General features: G+C 31.2%; 1 protein-coding gene across 1 annotated transcript in view; it reads left to right on the top strand.

Moving 5' to 3' along the window:
• The first annotated feature begins 408 nt into the window (after positions 1-408).
• Zip71B (Zinc/iron regulated transporter-related protein 71B) overlaps positions 409-19035 on the top strand; it is a 129862-nt gene continuing 111235 nt past the window's right edge. The window contains exon 1 of the mRNA XM_075307825.1: positions 409-1191. Within this exon, the coding sequence (XP_075163940.1) occupies positions 1030-1191 (162 nt within the window). The 5' untranslated portion in view covers positions 409-1029. The remainder of the gene's footprint in view (positions 1192-19035) is intronic.

Here is a 19035-nt window from a genome sequence, read left to right on the forward strand (position 1 = left end):
TTTATTCGTTCAAAAGTTGCATAATTATTTCCAAAAAAAGCGGTTTGGAACCACTGTGTGTTGGTACAAATAGTCGTATGAGTAACATTTTGTTTACAAACACAAATATGCGGATATCACCAATGTTTAAGATTATCTTATAGATAAACAAATGAATTATTTGCTGACTAACGTTAGATAAAAGCGATCATCCAATGCGGTGATAAACACAAAACCTTAAACCTTATTCGGTAAACTTGAACCAAAAGCTTTGATTAGTTAAAGCTTTCATTCTACGATCGTAAGCAATGAAGAGAATGGATGGACGTTTTTAAACGGTTTGTACGAGTGCACGTATATAGGTGTGTGTTTATGTGTGTATGCATATGGCTATGCATATTGTATCTTCTACATATAGAGAGTTAGCGAGAATGATGAGCTCAATTCGTCGGAGGCGTTTAAAGTGATCAGCAATCAAGCGGTAAAACAGCACCAGCACACAATCCGCAAGGTAGTGAGTAGTGCGTAGTAGTACAATTGCCATCGGTGGTCATTACTTTAATATAAGACGAAGCGCGAAAGTTTAAGTTGTGCGAAATCCCTAAAAAATATCAGAACCCAATGAATATTAATTCGAGAAGATGATTTAAGATAATATGAGCTGATGATAATGATATAAAAAAGTCCAATACTAACATTCAATTCAAATAATATGTACAGCAACAAATAGACGTAGTCTTTTTGTGTCACAGTGTGAGTGATATCGGTGCAAGAAAAAGGAATTAAAACAAAATTCTTTTGTTTCGTTTCTTTTGAAATCAAAGAAAGTGATTATGCATTTGTAGAAATGATCTGTAACAAAACACATAAAAAAGTGTATAAGCAAAGTCCACTTTCAAAGCAAATCTGTGTAAAATAAGAAACCTAAAGAAAATCTGCAGCCGATCATCATCATCGTCAGCAAGATCGACGACAAAGTTCAAGATTAAATTCGTACCATAGGAAGTTTCATTAAATTTACTTAACTAGATCAGCATCACTCTCACAAATATGGCCACTTTACACCATACTGGATTTACTAGAGCTCTTTTGTTGGCGATCATCACATGTATGGCGATGACTAGAACACAAATTCAGGCAGCCACCGAATATAACCGTTATTTGGCGCACATTTTCCAAAAATATGGCAATGGCGGCACTATATCATTTGAGGTAAGTTTGGCTACTTAATGGTCAACATCAATCATTCAATTAGAGTATTTGCAGTTATAATGATCATCTAGATTGGCGAAACCAATTTCCTATAAAGAAAGTGTTAATTATTTGTTTGTTTTTGGCGATAATATAGATTTGATCAGTGACAAACAAAATCTTCTTAATATTTACGAAGATTTGTAACTAAATGAAACAATTTCATGTAAGATGTATAAAAAAGCATTTCTGTGGACCTTTGACAAAAGAATACAGGTCGGAATATGAGAAATTACTCTTTTGCACAGAAAAAAGATTATCACAAAAAAAAATATTTTGTTTTAGATTATATTTATTTATTTATCCACAGCCCAAAGAAGTTTTCTATATTCCAAGTATATCTCAAAAATTGGTTGAACTAAACGTGACCCACTGTCAACCCACCAGTAAGGAAGATTTTGTTTAATTTTAGGAAATTTAGCTTATGTTTAGAAAATATGATATGACGAAAATAAGTAAATATTTTTCGACAAATTCAAGAAAATGTACTAGACATAATTATTTTTTTTCATTTGTTAAATAAAACTCAAACTTATACCAACACAGAAAAAAATTTCACGAAAATTTTTCCAATTAAAATTTTAATTAAGTTTTAAAAAATATTCAATTAAAAATTTAATTGATTCAACAAATTTTTTAATTGAAACAAAAATCAATCACAAAAATTAATATTATCAATTAATTTTTTAATTGGATCAATTAATTTTTTAATTGACCTTCAATTAATTTTTTAATTGATACTATCATTTCTGTGATTGAAGACATTTCAATTAAAAAATTAATTGGATCAATTAATTTCGTGATTGAACCAGAAAAATTTTTTTTGTGCACCTTTTGAATGAAAAAATTGGTGTTCAAAATTATAAAAATGTTTTTAGTGTCATACACATTTGTGGTACAATTTACAAATTTTAAAAAAATCTGAACTATTTTGTATCCTTTTTAGTCCGCAAAAAAATTATTAAAGCCAAGAAAACTTTCTTAAACCATAATAATTCCATAACCAAAAATAGTTTTAAATTGGTTTTAGAATGTTCACTTTTCACAATAATGTGTTTTTATTTTTAGTTAATGTTTGCTCTTATGAGAAGGAAGAATTTCATAATAAAAATCCAAAAATGCCAGTACACTGAAATTATTATATCAACGGGTTATGAACATTTTCAAAAAATTTTGTAAAATTTTCGCATGAAAATTTTTCGGTAGTTCATTTTTATCATAAAACAACGATATCTTGATCGGAAGATATGAACCTCGAAGAAGCCAATTGGTGTGAAAGGATTAAGAATTATTGCCAAGTTGAAGCAAAACGACCATAAATCACTCTTTTGATATGGACCCATATAAGCTGACATCCCGATTTGAATTCTTGGGTTCCTGGGCGCCGAAGTTTTTATCCGATTTGTCTGAAATTCGAAAACTAAAGGTATTAGAGATATTTCAAATTTGGTTTAGAGTTTGATAAAGCTCTCATATAAACCGATCTCCCGATTGAAATTCTTGATAGGATAGAAGGTGCATTGAGCATTCAAATTCTCTGAGACTAGAAGTAAAATACTTCTGATAATTTGATATAGTTCCATATGTGTACTGTGAACTGTACCATTTGTACCAATCTCATTGAGGCAGAATATATCATCAAATCCACATGAAATGCTGCATATTTTAAAGTAATATAAAGCCTTCATCGCAAAGTTTTTCGACTTTTGACCAAGGGTAAAATAATATGCCTTCTACATGCAATTTTCTCTTAAAAAATACACTTTATGTTTGTATAAAACTTCGTTCTTTGGGTATATTTTCTTAGAATAAGGCAGAACAGGCAAGAACAAATCATGTTAAGGTTGTTGGCTTCCGTTTTATCTTCGCATACAGGTAATAAAATAAGTTTTTTTGATAAACACGGAAAGATATTCGCTCACTACTCATTAGTGAGACGACATATATGATAAAAATGATAGATGCGGACTAGATATGAGATAAGGTGGAAAATAGACCTGAATAGTAATATTTGATCATTACATTCATCTGCCGTTACTATAAAACTGATGGTATCACGCCATATTGAGCCAAGTTATAGTTTCATTCAGTCTTTTGGAAATTTTGACACTTATATCCCGAAACAGTTTTAGATAACATTTTTAACGATTTGATTAAATGACAATTAATTAAAACAATTACCTACACACCAAAAATTTTTTTTTCTAATTCAATCACAAAATTATTTATTTATTTATTTATTTTGTAATTGAAATGTCTTCAATCACGAAAATGATAGTATCAATTACAGTTTTAATTGGGCATCAACAAAATATTAATTAAAAATTAATTGATTTCATTAGCAAATTTCAATTAATTTTTTAATTGATTCAATTATTTTATTTAATTGTTTCAATTAATTTTTTAATTGATTCAATTAAATTTTAAATTGATATTGATTGCAAAATTAAATTAATTATAAAATTGAACACGAAACTATTTTCAATCACTTTCTATAACTATTTTTAATCCTTTTAGTTTGATTCAAGAATTAATTGTTTCAAAAAAAAATAATTAAATAAAATTAAAAAAACATATCCATAATGTTTTAACTGACTTACTCTTCCGAGTTTGATTAAAAATTTAATTGTATCAATAAATTTTTTAATCGAAAATTTAAAAAAATTTCAATCAGCGACTTAATGTTTCTAGTTTGATTAAAAGGTTAATAGTATCAATTAATTATACCCTGCGCCACACTGTGGAACAGGGTATTATAAGATAGTGCATATGTTTTGTAACACCCAGAAGGAGACGAGATAGACACATGGTGTCTTTGGCAATAATGCTCAGGGTGGGTCCCTGAGTAGATATAACCATGTCCGTCTGTCTGTCCGTCCGTCCGTCCGTCTGTCCGTCTGTCTGTGAACACATTTTTGTGAGAAAAGTCTAGGTGGCAATTTAAGTCCAATCGCCTTCAAGAACCCTATTAATTTTGGAAGAAATTGGTTCAGATTTAGATATAGCTCCCATATATATCTTTCGCCCGATATGCACTAATATAGACCCAGCAGCCAGAGTTTTACACCGATTTGCTTGAAATTTTGTACAAACATAACACTTAGTCGTACAGTCAAGTGTGCAAAATTTGATTGAAATCGGTTCAGATTTAGATATAGTTCCCATATATATCTTTTGCCCGATATGGACTTATATGACCCCAGAAGCCAGATTTTTGGCCGAATTTGGTTTAAATTTTGCACTAGGAGTACAATTAGTAGTATAGTCAAGTGTGAAAAATTTGATTGAAATCGGTTCAGATTGAGATATAGCTCCCATATATATCTTTCGCCCGATATGGACTTATATGGTTCTAAAAGCCAGAGTTTTGGCCCAATTTGGTTGAAATTTTGCACAGGGAGTAGATTTAGCATTGTAGCTATGCGTGCCAAATTTGATTGAAATCGATTCAGATTTAGATATAGCTCCCATATATATCTTTCGTCCGATATGCACTTATATGGACCCAGAAGCCAGAGTTCTATCCGGATTAGCTTGAAATTTTGCACAAGGAGTACAATTGGTAGTATAGTCATGTGTGCCAAATTTGATTGAAATCAGTTCAGATTTAGATATAACTTCCATATATATTTTTCGCCCGATATGGACTTATATGGCCCCAGAAGCCAGAGTTTTGGCCTACAATTAGTATTATAGTCATGTGTGCCAAATTTGATTGAAATCGGTTCAGATTTAGATATAGCTCCCATATATATGTTTTTCTGATTTCGACAAAAATGGTCAAAATACCAACATTTTCCTTGTTAAATCGCCACTGCTTAGTCGAAAAGTTGTAAAAATGACTCTAATTTTCCTAAACTTCTCATACATATTTATCGAGCGATAAATCATAAATAAACTTTTACGAAGTTCCCTTAAAATTGCTTCAGCTTTAAATGTTTCCCATATTTTTATATGCAGGGTATAATATAGTCGGCCCCGCCCGACTTTAGACTTTCCTTACTTGTTTTTTAATTAAAAAAGTTTTCAACTTCAATCAACTTTTTAATTGGGAATATTTTTGTTATATTTTTGTTTTCTGTGTAGACGGAAAGTATTTCTTCGTTACTTTCTTCCCCATGTTTTTTATGTCGATAAAATGTTCGTTTTTAATCACCCGACATCGACGTCGCTTTCGCTATCGCTGCGCTGAGCTGGAAAACTCCACTTTTCTTCAAATGATGCGGTTGAACAATATGTCGCAGCATACATCGTTATATAGATGATTGGTAGCGTAAAAAAATATATAATTTTTAAAAAAGCTGAACAAAAGTTCTAAATGTCTCACGATTGTATCAAGGGACTATTTCAGTTCATAAGTACCAAAAAGGTGGGATTTTTATCGACCACAACTTGTGGTCCCAAAGAATGTTCTTTAATAGAGAAGTCATCAAACCTAAGCGAGTGGCATCGGGTGAAATATATCACCACAAATTTTCCAATTAAAATTTTAATTGAATTTTGAAAAATATTCAATTAAACATAAAATCAGTCTCAAAAATAAGTTCACATTAAAGGTGGATATTAAGTTCGAGCGAACTTAATGTCGGCCTTGATTTTCGATTTTAGCAGCTAAACTCGAACTTAAAACCTACCTTAAGCAACAAAATGGCATAATATCGTATGCATTTCAATGTTACATATTTGGGAGCCACCGTGGTGCAATGGTTAGCATGCCCGCCTTGCATACACAAGGTCGTGGGTTCGATTCCTTCTGCGACCGAACACCAACAAGTTTTTCAGCGGTGGATTATCCCACCTCAGTAATGCTGGTGACATTTCTGAGGGTTTCAAAGCTTCTCTAAGTGGTTTCACTCCAATGTGGAACGTCGTTCGGACTCGGCTATAAAAAGGAGGTCCCTTGTCATTGAGCTTAACATGGAATCGGGCAGCACTCAGTGATAAGAGAGAAGTTCACCACTGTGGTATCACAATGGACTGAATAGTCTAAGTGAGCCTGATACATCGGGCTGCCACATAACCTAACCTAACCTAATGTTACATATTTATCACAATGTTATAATAAGAGAACAATCTTCATAGTAAATATAGTAACTTTATTGTTGGTACTTTCGAAAAATTGGTCGGAATAGGTGTTTTTAGGATGTTGCCTATATCTCTTAAACCAAGGAACAAAGCCAGATGGCGGTACGATCGACATATATAAGACCATCTGTATACTGATGATAAAAGTGTAATATTTTTTAATCCACTCTAACAAATAATTATATTCCTACTATTTCAATACATAATACATACACACATATATTTGTTATTAACACGGTCCGTTGCAAAACTAACAATAATTTGGATGTTTTGTTCATTAATGTGTCATTCACTGTGTATGATTATAATTTCGTTTTGTGTTTCAGGTTTATTTTTTAAACAAGCTAAAATCAGAGTACAAACACGATACATAACAAATGAATCTGCTAAATGATAAAATAAATGTTCCCAGAACACACAAATATGTAACGTCACAAAACATTAACGATGTAGAGATTATCTCTAAGCCGGGTTTCACTCATTGCTCATGCCCGTGCTAATTTTGTCATCTGTGCGAGAAACATCAGCAAAAAACGTTCAACTTAGATTGTATGTATTTAAGCTTTTGTATTAGATTTCCGTGGAAAAGCATATTGTCCAGGCCTTGTTAGCTGGTGAAAAGTAACACCATCTATTAAGCTCTAGATTTTCCAATCGGGAATTGTTTCCTATTCTTCATAACAAAATCATTTTTGTATAAAATTTTATTAATATTTTAATGTATTGTTTATAAAGTCGTAATCCATCTACAGGATAGATGTTATCCAGTTCTCACGGGCATATTTTTCCAATTAGAAATGACAATCAAAGCCAAAAATTTGATATGCTTAAGTCTAAATATTATTTAATTTGAATATTAGAATGAGTATTCGGAGTAAAGAGAATAGACATTTAACAAAAAAAAAAAAAAAAAAAAAAAAAAAAACAGCATGTGTTTTCGTCTTGAGAGCAGCATTTTAAGTTCGAGTTTTGCAGCTACAACAAATAAAAAAGTTTATTTTCTTTAAAATGAATTATTAAAGAAAAGTAAAAGGCAACACAGGGTCATTTTAGAGCAATAATGCCAACTTAATACCGGCCTTAAAGGTAAAAATGAAATTAAGTACAAAACACGATAAGTTTTAAATGCATTTAAAATGGCATTTAGTAAAAACTGCACACGCCTAAATAAATTTATGTGTATATTATAAAATTATTTATGTATGTTTATACTCGACTCCACGTTCTTCTTTTGTTAGAGTTGTTAAATTCCTTCCAAAATTTCAAATTTTTTCTGACTGTAAATCTTTAATAACCCACATTTCGAAGTTTTATTAAAAAATTTAATATAGTATAAATATAAATGTGTAACGTAAATTAAAAAAATGGTGTTTAGTCGGAGCAGGGATTGAAACCACGACCTTTTGCAAGCAAGGCAGATATGCTAACTACTGCTCCACGTGACCAACAAATGTATGTTTCTGTTAAATAATGTTTTGTTTGCATCGGCTCGTGGGCGCTGCAGACTATGCTACATAAATATAACTTATAACGATAATTGTCTATTGATGGCCATAACAGCTACGTAGCTCAGTAGATAGTGTGATGGCTTACAAACTGTATGGTCCTCGGTTCGATTCTCGAAAGATAAAATTTAAAAAAATTATAAAATTGAATAATTTCTTCAACATTATTTGTATTACAGAAAAAGGTGCCAAGAACTAAAAAATTTCGTGGAAATGAAAATTATGTGAGGGAATGAGCACAATCTTCTTTGGGGAAAATTCTTCCAAGCATATACTATTTTTGGGCTCAAAATGCTTCCAAACATACAAAATGTTGACATAAAACAAACATATTAATGTTTCGGCAGCATCCAATAATATATATGCTTCCTGCAAAATATGTTTGGAGCATATGTTAGAGAAGCGATTTTTTTTGAGGGTGTACAGAAGTAAATAAGAACTCCATGGGCGGAACCTTTTCTTTTAGAGTACTAATCCAAATTATATAATAGAAAGTACGAAAATGGTCCGAAAAGTACTTAGTCTCAGTTGAAATTTAAGCCACATTAGACTCATGTGATCCAACACATTGGATCCAAAGATTGGCTTTAAATCTAGGCTCTATAAAATATAAAATTAAGTTATAGATTTCATTTGTCGAAATTTCATTCCCGTTTTGCGATATATTAACCAAGTTATTCATGTAAAAATAAATATCAGTCTAAAAATCCAAATAAAAACAGATACTAATAATAGATAATAACATATACTTCAATGTTCAAAAAATGTTTTCTTGATTTCAAAAAAAAAACTTTAAACCAAAGATGCAAGATCCTCGAAATAAGTCTTAGCCTCTATTTGAAGCTTTTTTATTTTTATTTCAAGGATTCAATATTTCTGTTAATTTAAAGAAGAGTGGTCTTACTTCAAAGGCAAACGACTTTAGCGGAGGGATGCGCATATCAAAATTTCGTGTCCTAAATTTAAGGAAAAATATTTTTCAACCAAAGATTATGAACTTTCTTTTAATTAAAATTTCTTTATTTTAAATAAATTTGTCCATGGTATTGTGTAAATTGCGTGTCCTACGATTGAGGTTGCATAATCTTTCATATTAGGTCAATATTTGCTTCAGTGTTCTTGTCAAATGTAAAAGAACAAAGAACAAACTCTACGAAAATAAAATCTATCGAGAAACTTCGTTACAATGCTTAAAACGATAACCTCCGCCCTATGACAAGCCAATGTAAAATTCATTGCTTCAGAGCCAATCTTGCATCACTTCAGGATTCAAAAAAAATTACCATTTTTTTTGGTATTTATGAGTGTGCTTAATTCCCGATGTCAAGTAACTCTTTCCCAGATTTGTTTGAAACACGTGATTATCTTAGAATTTTGAACTTGAAAAATGTGTTAATATGTCTTCATAAAATATGTTTTGTTAATTTAATTATCGCATGTATGCATTTGTAAGATTGGAAAGATGGTACGGAATGCAACTTTTTTAGGAATTTACTCCAATAACCCATTTAAAATGTTAGCACATTGGATGTGTTAATTTTGTGAAACGTTAATTTTATATAACCTACACCCTCAAAAAAATCGCTTCTCTAACATATGTTCCAAACATATTTTACAGGAAGCACATATATTATTGGATACTGCCGAAACATTAATATGTTTGTTTTAGGTGAACATATTATATGTTTGGAAGCATTTTGAGCCCAAAAATATTATATGCTTGGAAGAATTTTCCCCAAAGAATGCAAACATAACATTATTTAACAGAAACATACATTTGTTTACCACGTGGAGCAATGGTTAGCATGTCCGCCTTGCCTGCTCCGAACACCAAACGAACGCAAAAAATATTTTTTTTTAATTTACACATTCATATTTATACCATATTAAATTATTATAATGAAACTTCGAAATTTGAGTTATTAAAGATTTACAGTCAGAAACAGTGCTTGATATAAACGAAATGGACTGAGCTTTTGGATAAAATATTATTTTTTATTGCAAAAATAACAATTTTGTAACAAAAAACTGTTTTTGTTTGAAATTTTGGAAGGTATTCAAAAACTCTAACAAAAGAAGAACGTGCAGTATAAACATACATAAATAATTGTATAATATACACATACAATTATTTAGGAGTGAACAGTTTTTACTAGCATTTAACAACATTCTGAATGCATTTAAAACTTATCGTGTTTTGTACTTAATTTAATTTTTACATTTAAGGCCGGTATTAAGTTGGCATTATCGCTCTAAAATGTTTTGCTTTTTATTTTTCTTTAATAATTCATTTTAAAGAAAATAAACTTTTTCAATTGGTTTAGCTGCAAAACTCGAACTTAATAACCGCTTTTATATTTGAAGGTGTCCGTCAACTCCTCTTGGACTACTTATTAATAAAGAGGAACTAAATTTTGTTTTTATACATTTTACTGTTTAATTTTTCATCTGTTTCCTGCTTTTTTCAACTCTAAAGAAACTATAATGCCCTTTCGTTATTTTTTATGAAGATCCCTTTGTAATTTTTGTATATTTTCCACCCTTTTTTTAATTTCCTTTGCCTGAATATTTTGACTTACTCCTCGCACGTTCCGATTTCTTTTAACGAACCAAGAAACAATTGTGCCCATAATGCCAAAATGATAAACAAAACACACGTCCACACATATATAAAATTCTGCTCTCAAGGCGAAAACACATGCTGTTTTTTTTTTCAAATGTCTATTCTCTTTACTCCGAATACTCATTCTAATATTCAAATTAAATAATATCTAGACTTAAGCATATAAAATTTTTAGCCTTATCATAAACAGTTTTCCGAAACAACATACAAGCGGTTCCACACAAATTGCTCCCTTTTAATTCTCTCGCTGTGTTAACATATGTTGATATCTTTCGTCAACCCTCCCGGTTCCCATCTCTATTTCTTTCTCTATACTCTCTCTCTCTCCCTCTGTCGCTCTCTGAATAAAATATCACAACATATTTATATGTTTACTCGAAATTTGTAAATTTATATATGTTTACATTCGCACATATTATTTTTATGAAACATTCATGCCCCAAACATAATATATTCTAACATATTAACATATGTGTCCCAAACATATAGTGTTAGTTTAGGAACACTACATGTTTGCACTTAAATATATTGTGTTTAAAAATTGTGCCCGAAACACATTTTGTTTATATCGGAACATATGAAAAACATACACCCAGAAAAAAGTGACCCCTTCTTTGAACTCATTGTGAAGAAAGTTAAACTTCGTATATTGCCAAAGACATTTTTATTTGTTTGAACGATGTGATTTTCATAGAAATTAGTTAGAATGCATTCCATATATTAGTTAACATTTTCCTATATTTATGTACCACTATACTACGGAATGGAAAAATTTAACTGAATTGAATTCATATATGGAATGATTTTATTGATTTTTTTTCACTCATTTGGACAAATCTTACATATTTGTTGTAAACCTTTTACTTCAAAATTAGAACTGCTTATCTTCGTTTTTAAATACAATTTTATTTATTTATACAGGCAATTTTTTCTTCAATAAAAGACATGTTTTATTAATATATTCAATATATTTATTAAGAATCAACAGCAACGAAATATTAGTTTATTATTCCACTATTTCCAATTTCCATGTAATGTTATCAACTGCAAACGTAAATTTTTTTCTTCTTGTACCTTTCACTTTTAACAAGTTGCTGCCTAACGATTTTGTCCTCCTTTTACAATTTCAATGCCTACAAATATAAAAAATCAAACAGCAATTTGTTCACAAAAGGTTAGCGTTCTGAATGTTTCCTTGTTGAATGAAGGGGTTGTTATTCTGTCGGTGTTTTCTTTCTTTGTACACAATCACGAACACTGATAGACTTATTGTTTGTTATTTATGTTTAATAATTTTCAAAAAACGAAAATTTTTCTCACTAATTTAAAATAACAATATTTTACATACTTTATTTGTTATTTATTATATTATTTTACTATATTATTTTTTAACCATCTCTCTGTATACCATAACAACGCGATTCCAACTAAAAAACAACCCATGCTCAAACATATCGATTACATTGATGACAGGTATCGATTACAGGTAGACAAAAGAGATATAGAAAAATTTCGTATATTCTAACAAGTATGCTTCCTTAAGTATTGAGAGGATTGAATACTTCTTAAAACGAATGAACTAAAATATTTTTCTATGCCAAGTGTTATTAGTATGTATGATAGGCTTTCTATAATGAAGGAAGTCAGAATTATAATTTTATAAGAAATTTTACTAAATTTGAGGAAACCGGGTTTTAGTTCGGTTTTTGTTTATTATACCCTCCACCATAGGATGGGGGTATATTAACTTTGTCATTCCGTTTGTAACACATCGAAATATTGCTCTAAGACCCCATAAAGTATATATATTCTGGGTCGTGGTGAAATTCTGAGTCGATCTGAGCATGTCCGTCCGTCCGTCTGTTGAAATCACGCTAACTTCCGAACGAAACAAGCTATCGACTTGAAACTTGGCACAAGTAGTTGTTATTGATGTAGGTTAGATGGAATTGCAAATGGGCCATATCGGTCCACTTTTACGTATAGCCCCCATATAAACGGACCCCCAAATTTGGCTTGCAGACCCTCTAAGAGAAGCAAATTTCATCCTATCCGGCTGAAATTTGGTACATGGTGTAAGTATATGGTCTCTAACCACTATGCAAAAATTGGTTCACATCGGTCAATAAATATATATAGCCCCCATATAAACCGATCCCCCGATATGGCTTGCGGAGCCTCTAAGAGAAGCAAATTTCATACTATCCGGCTTAAATTTGGTACATGGAGTTAGTATATAGTCTCTTATGACCATGCAAAAAATGGTCCACATCGGACCATAATTATATATAGCCCCCATATAAACCGATCACCAGATTTGACCTCCGGAGCCTCTTGGAAGACCAAAATTCATCTGATTCAGTTGAAATTTGATACGTGGTGTTAATATATGGCCCATGCAAAAATTGGTCGAAATCGGTCCATAATTATATATAGCCCCCATATAAATCGATCCCCAGATTTGGCCTCCGGAGCCTCTTGGAAGAGCACAATTCATCCGATTCGGTTGAAATGTCATCCGATTCGGTTGAAATTTGAGCAAAATTTATCCGATCTGGGTGAAATTTGGTACGTGGTGGTAGTATATGATATTTAACAACCATGCCAAAATTGGTCCATATCAGTCCATAATCATATATAGCCCCCTATAAACCGATCCCGAGATTTGGTTTTGGAGCCTCTTGGAGGAGCAAATTTCATCCGAGTCAGTTGAAATTTGGTACATTGTGCTAGTATATGGCCGTTAACAACCTAACTAGGTCCATATCGGTCTATAGTGGTGTTAATATATGGCCCATGCGTGGTGTTAATATATGGCCCATGCAAAAATTGGTCGAAATCGGTCCATAATTATATATAGCCCCCATATAAATCGATCCCCAGATTTGGCCTCCGGAGCCTCTTGGAAGAGCACAATTCATCCGATTCGGTTGAAATGTCATCCGATTCGGTTGAAATTTGAGCAAAATTTATCCGATCTGGGTGAAATTTGGTACGTGGTGGTAGTATATGATATTTAACAACCATGCCAAAATTGGTCCATATCAGTCCATAATCATATATAGCCCCCTATAAACCGATCCCGAGATTTGGTTTTGGAGCCTCTTGGAGGAGCAAATTTCATCCGAGTCAGTTGAAATTTGGTACATTGTGCTAGTATATGGCCGTTAACAACCTAACTAGGTCCATATCGGTCTATAGTTATATATAGCCCTCAGATAAATCGATCCCCAATCACAAAAAAATTGGTCCATATCAAGTTCGTAATTGTATATAGCCCCCATATAAGCGACCCCCATATTTCAATTCTGGCTCTCTACCACGTATGAACTAACTCACAATTTAGAAAACGATGTTAAGAAGTTTTAAGATACAACAACCCAAGTAATTCAATTGTGGATGACAGTCTTTCGTAGAAGTTTCTACGCAATCCATGGTGGAGGGTACATAAGATTCGGCCTGGCCGAACTTACGGCCGTATATACTTGTTTTTACGAATGCTTTGTTATCAGTGAATAAAATTTTCTTGTTCAGTAGTAAATTCTTATACCCAGCGAAGAAAACAGTATTAGTAAAATTCCATGACTTATTCTAGTTAATGAACTATTCCTAACTGCTTTCAGTTTAGTGTTTTTTTTACTGAAACAAGTAAATTTTATTATTTCACACAAAAATTTAACTTAATGGAAATAAAATGGCTAAACTAAATTGATGAACATTTTTTCCTTTAGTTTCGAAGACACTTTTTTCTGGGTGTATTTTTCTAATGAAATGCTTTATTAAAATTCTTTGATTTTAACTAAAAGTGCTTATTACTTACATAGGTACAACACTTAAAAATAAAAAGGTTAATTGTTTCGATTAATTAATTTACGGCCATTTTCATGTCGCTCCGTTAGGCTTTAGCTTCCAGTTAACGGAAAGTAAATTGCAAATATCTTCTCTCCGGTAAACTTTAACCGAAAAATTGTTGGCAGTTAAGTTCACCACTGTGGTATCACAATGGACTGAATAGTCTAAGTGAGCCTGATACATCGGGCTGCCACATAACCTAACCATAACCTAACTTAAGTTCCTAACTGGCATATAGTCCATAGTACGATTTAAAAGTTCGTTAGTTAACGGAACACTAACGGAGCTTCATGAAAATGAGGGCTAATGGAACATGTTTTCACATTATATTTTGGACATATTTTTCTTTGTGGTATGTTGCTTTGGACGGACACAAATCTTGTATTTGGTAAATATTGAACTGCTCAAACATTTCGTCGAGAGTTTTCGAGCTGAGGAATACAGAGTCAAAGAATTTTATATCATGCCGACTGTCTCAGTATATAGAAAAAAGATCACTAAAATAATTCCTATTGAAACTGATTAAATCAAGTGACTGGATATGATTAAAAATTTTACTTGCAACAAATGATTTTTACGATCCCATCAGACTTGATATTAATTCCTAGCCAAATGGGTGAAGCCACTTATTATAAAATTAAGATTCTGATACCGATTTCATTTGCCGAATTTTCAATTATATTTTTGCGATATTTCACATATCTATTAGCAAAAAAGAAATTTTTGAAATGGAAAATATAAATTATAAGAGGCACTTAAAATTAAATAATGGATGCAATATATTAAAAATACATCTTAACCTATATTTGAAACCCAATAATCCAAAAATTCAATATATTACTTAATTCTAATATTATTTCTTGCAATCAAAATATATATTGAAAAAGATTTGCCTCAAAGATTCAAAGAATTTAACGGAGGGACTCAAATTTTCTTTTTATTTTAATTATATAAATATTTTTTTATTTTATATAAGTTTTTCCTTTTTGTGTAAATTTTTTCTCTTAAAATTTAGGGTGCATACTTTTTCAGTTAGTATTTCTATCGGGGTTGAATTCTGTTTACTATTACGATTTTTTAGTACATATATTTAAAATAATTAAAAATCGAAATGTGAAAACACGTTTTGTAACTGAAAATTAAACCTATAATCCATTTTATACCGATTTAAAAAAGAAATCTGAAAAGCGCAAAATATTTTTAATACAAACTGATCTTAATGCAAATTCTCAATGCAATATCTTTCAAGTCGTATCTCTTTACATTCCCAACATGTCATCGATAATATTCATTCATCATTCGGTCACATGTCCCACTCCCATATCTATGAAGATGCAAACATTAGTCCATGGCATATCCATATGAATATGATTGTGGAAGAATGATACCATTGTGGTTTATTAATAAGATCAGTTTGTAGGTTCATTTGGATTTATTCATATCTACTTGAAATCCATAAGGTACACAATAAGTACGTTTTTGTTTTTTTTTTTAATAATGTCATAACTAAGTGGGTGTGCTATTTATAGGTACAATAATGTGTTGTAATATGAAAAGAGTGAATTAAAAATGTTGACACGTTTTAGTTTAAGTGTTATATTCAAATATGTCTTAAAATTGTAATTCCAAAGTAATAGAAAAGAATAGCAAGGTATGATCTACTGTAATGGCTGATAAATGATGTTAAGAGCTCACAAAGATATTATGTCATGTGAATCACCATATATTTAATGGAATTATTTCGTTTAAAATTTTAGTTACTTCAACGTTTAAGAGGTTTGCCTACACTCACAACGATTGGATCAAAACATGGTGACCTCTACTTATCGATTATGTGTCACTTCCAAGGCCACAACACAAAGACAGAGGAAAATTTGTCATTAATATAAGGAAACATTTTCGTTAAGACAATGAACGCATTCATTAATATTACGAAATATTTATTTGGTTAACGTAAAATTCATTTTAATAACGGAAAACTTATATTAACGAATTTAGAGAAGAAACATGATTGTCACAATCATATTCGAAGAGCAAAATAATATGATAGGAGCTATTTTTTGCGGCGACCATGTAACGTTTTCACCTGCAACCATGTTGGCTCACTGAACATAGTTCTAAGAAAAATAAAATTGTCCTCATCTAAAATGTTATTATATTGATGAAAAGAATTTCGTTTGAATCAAAAGACAATAGTCGCGATCTAAACTGTTATGGTATTCGTCAAAAATGGTTTTCTTCCAGGAAAAAGAACATGGTCACAACCTAAACTGTTTCGATCTATATGAAAAAACTGTTTCGTAGTCGAAAAAAGAGCGCCACTTGAGAAAAGAAAACGCAAAATTAACTTTATTTGTTTGTTTTTATTTATTTACAAACTAATTCATTGTTTATTATAACCACCACCATGGAATGGTGACTGGGGTATAATAAGTTTGTCATTCCGTTTGTAACACATCGAAATATCGATTTCCGACTATATAAAGTATATATATTCTTGATCAGGGAGAAATTCAAAGACGATATAACGATGTCCGTCTGTCTGTCTGTCTGTTGTAATCACGCTACAGTCTTCAATAATGAAGCAATCGTGCTGAAATTTTGCACAAACTCGTCTTTTGTCTGCAGGCAGGTCAAGTTCGAAGATGGGCTATATCGGTCCAGGTTTTGATATAGTTCCCATATAAACCGACCTCCCGATTTGGGGTCTAGTGCTTATAGAAATCGTAGTTTTTATCCAATTTGCCTGAAATTTGAAAACTAGAGGTATTTTATGACCATAAAGAAGTGTGCCAAAAATGGTGAGTATCGGTATACACCCAGAAAAAAGTGACCCCTTCTTTAAGTTAAAATGAACTCATTGTGAAGAAAGTTGAACTTCGTATAGCGCCAAAGCCATTTTTATTTGTTTGAACGATGTGATTTTCGTAGAAATTAGGAATAATGTATTCCATATATTAGTTAACATTTTCCTATATTTATGTACCACTATACTACAGAATGAAAAAATTTAACTAATTTGAATTCATATATGGAATGATTTTATTGAAATTTTTTCATTCATTTGGACAAATCTTACACATTTGTGGTAAAACTTTTACTTAATAATTAGAACTGCTTACCTTCGTTTTTAAATACAATTTTATTTATTTCTATAAGCAACTTTATCTTCAATAAAAGACATGTTTTATTAATATATTGAATATATTTATTAAGAATCAACAGCATCGAATCTCTTTGAAATATTAGTTTATTATTCCACTATTTCCAATTTCCGTGTGATATTATCAACTGTAAAACGCACTTTTTCTTCTTCTTGTACTTTTCACTTTTAATAAGTTGCTGCCTCACGATTTTGTCCTCCTTTTACAATTTCAATACCTACAAATATAAAAAATCATAAAACATTTTTGTTCCAAAAGGTTAGCGTCACTGAATATTACCTGATAATTGAAGATTCCAAAATGAAGACAAATGAAAGGGTTGTTATTCTGCTGGTGTTTTCTTCCTTTATACACTATCACGAACATTGATAGATTTATTTTTATAAACGAAAATTTTTCTCACTAATTTAAAATAACAAATATTTTATATATTTTATTTGTTATTTATTATATTATTTTACCATATTATTTTTTAACAATCTCTCCGTATACCAAAACAAAGCGATTCCAACTAAAAAACCAACCCACGCGCAAACATATCGATTACATCGATGACAGGTATCGATTATAGGTAGATAAAATAAATATAGGAAAATTTCCTATATTCTAACAAGTGTGTCTCCTTAAGTTTTAAAAGGACTGAATACTTTTTAGTACGAATGGACTAAAATATTTTATGACAAGTGTTATTCGTATGTATGAAAAACTTTCTATTATAAAGGAAGTCGCAATTATCATTTTATAAGAAATTTTACTAATTTTAGGAAACTTGGTTTTAGTTCGGTTTTTGTTTATTTTTACGAATGCTTTGTTATCGGTGAATAAAATTTTCTTTTTCAGTAGTAAATTCTTATACCCAGCGAAGAAAATAGTATGAGTAAAATTCCATGCCTTATTCTAGTTAATGAACTATTCCTAACTGCTTACAGTTTAGGATTTTTTTACTGAAACGAGTAAATTTTATTATTTTTCACAAAAATTTACCTTGATGGAAATAAAATGGATAAACTATATTGATGAAATTTTTTCCTTTAGTTTCGAAAGCACTTTTTTCTGGGTGTATGTTTTGGTATAGCCCCCATATAGACCGATCTCCCGATTTTACTTCTTGGGCTTATCGAAACCGCAGTTTTTATTCAATTTACCTGAAATTGGAAATCTAGAGGTATTGTAGGACCACAAATACGTGTGCCAAAAATTGTGAGTATCGGTCCATGTTTTGGTATGGTCCCCATATAAAATGACCTCCCGATTTGGGGATGGGCTTATAGAAATCGTAGTTTTTATCCAATTTGCCTGAAATTTGAAATCTAGAGGTATTTTATGACCATAAAGAGGTGTGCCAAAAATGGTGAGTATCGGTATATGTTTTGGTATAGCCCCCATATAGATTTCCCGATTTTACTTCTTGGGCTTCTAGAATCCGAAGTTTTTATCCTATTTGCCTGAAATTGGAAATCTAGAGGTATTTTCGGGTCATAAACGGTGTGCCGAAAACGGTGAGTATCGGTCCATATTTTAGTATAGCCCCCATAAGAACGATCTCCCGATTTAACTCCTTGGGTTTCTAGAAACG

This window comes from Haematobia irritans, chromosome 4 (assembly GCF_050003625.1).
Source record: "Haematobia irritans isolate KBUSLIRL chromosome 4, ASM5000362v1, whole genome shotgun sequence".
NCBI classification, from domain to species: Eukaryota; Metazoa; Arthropoda; class Insecta; order Diptera; family Muscidae; genus Haematobia; species Haematobia irritans.